The 6,639-nt window shown below is 46.9% G+C and overlaps 1 protein-coding gene across 1 annotated transcript in view; it reads right to left on the bottom strand.

Annotated features, from left to right (window-relative positions):
- Positions 1–2,218: 2,218 nt before the first annotated feature.
- WDFY2 (WD repeat and FYVE domain containing 2) overlaps positions 2,219–6,639 on the bottom strand; it is a 58,340-nt gene continuing 53,919 nt past the window's right edge. Inside the window, exons 9-12 of the mRNA XM_072333993.1 lie at positions 5,788–5,889; positions 4,844–4,974; positions 4,515–4,623; positions 2,219–3,358 (exon numbers count right to left, since the gene is read on the bottom strand). Of these exons, the coding sequence (XP_072190094.1) occupies positions 3,329–3,358; positions 4,515–4,623; positions 4,844–4,974; positions 5,788–5,889 (372 nt within the window). The 3' untranslated portion in view covers positions 2,219–3,328. The remainder of the gene's footprint in view (positions 3,359–4,514; positions 4,624–4,843; positions 4,975–5,787; positions 5,890–6,639) is intronic.

Below are 6,639 nucleotides of genomic sequence, written 5' to 3'. Positions count from 1 at the left end.
GACAAGCATAGAACCACAGAATCATAGAATGGCTTGGGCTGGAAGGGACCTCAAGGATCATGAAGCTCCAACCCCCCAACACAGGCAGGGTTGCCAAACTCCACATGTAACAGTAGACCAGGCTGCCCAGGGCCCCATCCAACCTGGCCTTGAACACCTCCAGGGATGGGGCATCCACGGCCTCTCTGGGCAGCCTGTGCCAGCATCTTACCATCCCTTTAGGTACTGGAAGGCTGCAATGAGTTCAGCTCACAGCCTTCTTTTCTCTGGGCTGAACAAACCCAACTCCCTCAGCCTGCCTTCATAGGGGAGGTGCTCCAGACCTTAAGACAAGCCACAATGGAAAATTCCTACAAACTGGGAAAACGTGTGGAAAAGTGTCATGTAACCACGCAGTTAAAAGCTGAAATTGAAATCTCAGAACTGCAGCTGTTTGTTTGTTTACTGCTGAGGGGCAAATATTTCCTGCCAAACTTCATGAGATTTTGCAGAGGAGATCCTGTTCTTCCTCACAAAGGGACAGTGCTAAAGGCACTGGGCCTCTGATCCTGGCACTGGGCACTGCCAGCAGAGCGTGGCTCTGGCCTCTGGCACCCTCCCTGTGGAGATTTATGGGTATTGATGTGATCCTGCTGAGCCTCCTCCTCTCCTCCAGCTGAGCAGCCCCAGCTCTCTCAGCCTCTCCTCACAGGAGAGGTGCTCCAGGCCCTTCATCATCCTTACGGCCCTTTGCTGGACTCTCCAGTATATCAGTGTCTGTCTTGTACGGGTGGCCGAGCTCTGGACACAGCTAAGGGAGAAGCTGCTTATTCCTCTCCAACTGTGACACCCTCAGCAGGCATAAAGTTAACTTTTTCCTACAGCATTCTTTTGGATCGTGTACAATCCCAGTGTGTCCGGCCATCCATCTTCTTACCAGAAGCCAACCCACGCAGAGGGAATGCATCACTCCTTCCCACAGTACAGGATGTATTGATGCCACCCTCTCAGGCAAAGAACTGTTAGCACTTTCAGTCTGCCAGGAGTCAACGTGCTGACATCCACAAGGCAGAAGGTCAACTGGGTTTCACTGTAGTAGCAGCAGACAGGAGTGAGAGCAGATGAAGACACCAGTGCCACCATCTGGGGCTATTCTGACTGACAGACTTCTATAATGCCCTCTCCTGTTTCGAAATCTCTGGTCCTTGTGTTAAGACACGGCACTGTGCCCTCCCCCAGTAATACAATAAATACAAACTGCTCAGGTTTGTTGTTTGACAGTTAAAATTGAAAGAAAAGGACCAGGCAATAAAGATCCTTTTTTTTTTTCTGCTGATCTAGAAGACAAAATAAATAGATATGGTTACGCCAGCCATGCAAGACAGGAAGGTAGGAATAAGGGAGACAGTTCAAAATACTGCTTGTTTCATGGAACCAGGCTGAACCAGCCTGTAAAACGCTGGCAGGTAGGTAAAAGAATCATTGTTGGAGTTCATACACCTATTTTCCCTTTGCATCACTCCATTATAGATCTAAAGGTAAAAGCAAAGGGAGATGCTTCTCTTTCTTCCCCAGCTTCCCCTTCAGCTTGTATCATTTTCTAAGCCATGACCAGTCTGACCCGAGGCTGCAAGGTAACAGGGCCTCAAGTTAAACCCAAATTACCCTCCAGGTAGTTTATTCAGAAAGAACAGCAAGGAAAAGTTTGTGAAATGGGTTCATATACCTACCATCCATCCATAAGCAACACAGAAACCACAGCTCCTCGGGAAGAGAAGATGGGGACAAGAGTTTACTACAGGAGTTTGAAACACACCTTGCTCCAAAATTTGGTCATCTTTGGAGTCAGTTCCTCACTTCTGTTTGATTAAGACGTGTCCCAAAGGGTTGGGCATTCACAGAGCAGGTCCTCAGCTTGCAGACTTCTGAGCTCCACTGATGTTAAGCACAACTCATGCTGTGGGCCTGGGCCTGTTGCAGCCATTATGGCTCATCAGGAACAGAGCTGAACACTGATTTAAGATTACCTGAGAGCACAAGATGGGGGCAAGGCTGAATGCTGCTGGCTGCTGTATTTCATCACAGACCAACAGCAGCCCTGTGTCAATAGGAGATGCAGAACACTCGGCCTGCAGATCAGGAGCGTTGCCCACAGTGTGTTAAACAGCGAAATGGATTCAGAGGAACCCAGAGATGACTCTTCATTCGAGACAAATCTAACAAAAAACATTCTGCTTTTGATTATCCGTCTTGACACTTTCCTTCCAGAAGGGTAAGGTTGGCCAAGCCAGGCTTTTTAAACACTTCTTTATTCTTAAAAGAAACTGTCAAATATGACAACGGGACAACAAGTGTCATTCAGCAATATCAGTTTCTGATCTAGAGAGGAAATTAATAAAAAAAACATCATCGGCATTTTAAAAAATAAATATGACAAACCGTATGGAAAACAGGAAAATCAAATTCATGTTCAGCAACACAGATGGGTACGAATGCTGCGATGCTGCTGCACAAGGTAGAGGTAGAGGTAAAACAGACTTCTCGACCCCAGACCAGTTTTAGATCCGCTCCCCCACCTCCCGCACACACTCCTGAAAGTTGTTGCCAGTAAATTCATCTGAATCCTCCTGTCAGCCTCATCAGACTCCAAGCAGGTCCGTGTGCTCCTTCTAATGCTCCGAGCTGGAAAACTATTCCAGCTCTTGTAGAAATAAGTTGCTAAGCAACCTGGCCCCCGGGTTTTGCAACTGGTGCAGCAAGGAAAGTGTCAGGAAGCCATGCTTTAGCTACAACAAAACGCTCGCCGGATGATGTCTTCTTGGACAAGAGGATGGTAGAGCCCTTGGAAGGAATTGCAAGTCCATCAGATGCTTGTTGATGCAACCAGAGAAGGCGCAGTGCCGTGCCTGGAGCTGAACTGAGCACCATGAGCAGGAACATCCCAAACACGCAGGTGGGGAGAGCAGACTGCCTTACACTGACAAGTGACGTGGTAAGACACAAACCAAGAACCCTCGGTACAAAGCAGCGAAGTATCCTGACATCATGATGTATAAAAACTAAACATTGCACCGCACACGGATTCTCCGAACAAACTCGAGACAACCGGAGTCGGATCGTACAAACCATTAGTTAAAAAAATACCTTCTTGTGTATTTTGAGAATAAGTGGAAAGAGTCTTCGTGCAAATGTTCAGCCTTGATCAAGCAGAGGACATAAATCATTGTAAACACACGAGTTCCTTTCTCATCCGCCATATGCGCCCAGCATTACCAACCTTCTGCAGAATGATTAGGGTTAGGAAATCTGCTTCTTCTGTAAATGTCACCCTTCAGGTTCCACTGATGTATCAAGACACTACCGGCGTCATATCCCACAGCTGTTAATACAACAACATATCATAACACGGTGAGTATCAGTGAAATATAATAACATATAATGCATAAAACTAATTTGCACTTTTCGGTTTCTGTTTAAGGGAGGCTACGTGCCCGGATGCACTGGGTTCAACAGTTTAATTACATTTTCCAACACTCATATCACTTGACATTTTCTCCTTATAAGCCAGGTTAATATCTGTTCCTAAGCTATAAAAACCCATCCCATACTGCTAACTTGAGCAATTAGCAGTTCTAACACAATTATAAGGTAGATCTTTTCTTGCATCCAGGCCTGGGGCCCCCCAGCACAAGAAAAATGTGGAACTCTTGGAGTGGGTCCAGAGGAGGGACACTAAGATGATTAGAGGGCTGGAGCACCTCTCCTATTAAGAAAGGTTGAGGGAACTGGGCTTGTTTAGCTTGGAGAAGGCTCTGGGGAGACCTTGTTATGGCCTTCCAGTACTCCTCCAGCAAGGGGAATGCCTGTTTACAAGAGTGGATAGTGCTAGGACAAGGGGGAGTAGTTTTAAACTGAGGTGGGAAGGTTTAGGTTATGTATTAGAAAGAAGTTTTTCACTCAGAGGTTGGTGACACACTGGAACATGTTGCCCAAGGAGGTTGTGGATGCCCCATCCCTGGAGGCATTCAAGGCCAGGCTGGATGTGGCTCTGGGCAGCCTGGTCTGGTGGTTGGTGACCCTGCACATAGCAGGGGGGTTGAAACTGTGATCACTGTGGTCCTTTTCAACCCAGGCCATTCTATGATTCTGTGATTCTGTGACTCTACTGTTGTTGGTTTTAACTGCTAAAGCCTTGTTATAAACTTATTCATTATTTTAGCTACTGCTCTGCATGGAGTTTTGACATCTGTGGGCCCTTTGTTAATTTGGCCTCACAAACTAGATCAGCCACTTCAAAAAGCCATTTGTTCCTGTTTATGGAAAGGGCACTGTTAGCACTGACTTGGCTGTGACTAGTCTCGTCCCCATCCCTTTGGGTTTACAGACCAAGATCTCTGTGGTCTTTTTTGGGCAGAAGTGTATCAGTTGGTGTGAGAGAGATCCGTGTGGGAGATGGTAGCTAGGACATACATGGATCCCCATGGGAGAAGAAGAAATACTGAAGTACAGAAGCTAGAACAATCTTCTCCTCCTACCTTAATAACCTTGTCTGTCCCCGAGGTCAGCAGCCATCCTCTGGTGGCATCGAAGTGTACATGAACTATGTTGTGCTTACTGTCGTGGAAAGTAGCTGTGGGTGCCCGTCTGAAAGGAAGAGATCCCAAATCAGCAAAAAACACAGCTGCAGTTAGCAAGGAAACAAGCATTTGAAGGGAGCACTGATCTGTAAAGGCACTGATGGGGCTTCTGCTAATGGGATCCAGGGACCACCCCACTGGCTGCTCCCTCCCCAGTCTTGCAGCCACCCAGGCCCTCCCAGTCTCAGTCCCACTCCAGCTCTAGGCTGCTGGGCACCCACACTTACTCCTCGTCTGTTATGGACTCGTGGCAGCTATCGCAGACCCTCACTTCAAACTCGAACCCCATCAGCGGGATGGAGGAGCGCTTGGAGCTGCACTTGCCACAGACGGCCTTCCCGCATTTGCGGCAGTGATGCTGTGGGAGACAACACATGAAAAGACATCTCTCAGCCTCTTTGTCTAAGTATAAATGCACATCACCTGATCATCTCAGTCAACCCTGCTGCCCTTTTTCAGCTCCGGAAGCAACACTGTTTCTGCATTTTGATACTACCTGCATTCTGTTTTCTCACACACTGACCGCATGGGACCAAAGGGCTGCCATGCCCGTCATGGGAGAGCCAGGCCCTGTGGTGACAAGCATTAAATAAAGGGGAAAGGGCAGCTTAGCTGTGGCCCAAACACCTGTTTCGAGGCCCAAGAGGTCACCCTTTCCTGCCTTTTCATGCCCTTCTCCCAGAAGACTGCAATGCACAGCCCCCTCCTGCTGTGCAGGGATGTGCGGCAGTGTTCCAAGCAGACCAGTAAGCCTTTCCAATGCAGCTTAAACAGTTACAGATGTTTACCCGAGCTCATTAAAAACAGTTTTAGTTCCAGCACGATCTCCAAGAATTAGCTGCAAATTTCTTTCTACAACAGACTCAGATGACAAGAAGCAAAATCCCACATGGCTAAAGCTACACACAGCCCCACAACAATTTACTCAGCTCAGACTCCATCATATACATTTGCTATTGGGACAGGCTGCCAAAATTAAAAAGAAGAAAAAGAGAAAAACCTTTTGCTTCTGATGAGCCTGACCATTGAGGGGAGCTCACTATCCTGTTATCTCTAGAAGAACAAAGAGAAAGTTCTCAAGCCTTTAGGGGAAAAAAAGATCACCAAACGTACTGCGAGAGAGAAGAAGCCTAATTGCATCATATTAACACAGCAAAAGACCGAGACAAACCTGTCTGAGGCCTATCTTCTTACTGTCCCACATTTGCTTGAAGTTCCAGAAGAAAGGCTGGTCACATTTTTGACAGGAGTCGCTGTCCAACCACTCGGGGGTCTGCAACACATATACACAGGAGGAGGGCATGAGAAACCAACTTCCATCACAACCCAGGGACAAGGTAAGGAAGGTGTGATGGGGTGCAGTAATGTGGTCAGATTAACTTGATTAAAACTCCCCACTTTCACAAGAAGCCATTTTACCTGATCGAGGGGGTCTTTTTTTGTGGCTCAGCTCTGAGCCTTAAAGTACACAAGAGGCACATTTCTCATCCAGCACCATCCATCAAGCAGAGTCTGATCATAAGTCCATAAAAATAACCCAGGAACAAACAAGCCTCCCAGCCTCTTCAAGTTTAGAATTAAGTATCTAAAAATGAATGCCTTGTCTGGACAGCATTAACCATCTGCACGGGAGGCAATTAGTTCTTCCAATATCCAAGCTACTCCAAGAGGCATTCCTGCTGCAAATCTGACAAGGCGGGCAAGACGAGGTTCTGAAGAAGCCTAAAACCCAAAACACCTCTTTTCCCTTCTTTTTACATGTAGATGATGTAAAGAAAGCTTTCAGTTTCTTAGTTCTGTGTGTAGATTAGCACTCATGTGTATGAAGAGAGTAAAAAGGTTTAAAGAATATAAAGAAAATATTAAAGGCCTTTCTCACTCCTGCAGCCAGGTTTTGCTGTGAAGAGTAGTAAGGAATGGAGTCCCTGCAGAGAAGCACTCTTACCAGACACTGAAGGAGCTCAGGAAATGCCTGAAATGGCATGAAGGCTTGTGGAGGAAGCAAATGACCTCCTTCCCTACA

The sequence above is a fragment of the Excalfactoria chinensis genome, chromosome 1 (genome assembly GCF_039878825.1).
Source record: "Excalfactoria chinensis isolate bCotChi1 chromosome 1, bCotChi1.hap2, whole genome shotgun sequence".
Taxonomy (NCBI): Eukaryota; Metazoa; Chordata; class Aves; order Galliformes; family Phasianidae; genus Excalfactoria; species Excalfactoria chinensis.
This window is presented reverse-complemented; position numbering and strand designations above follow the sequence as displayed.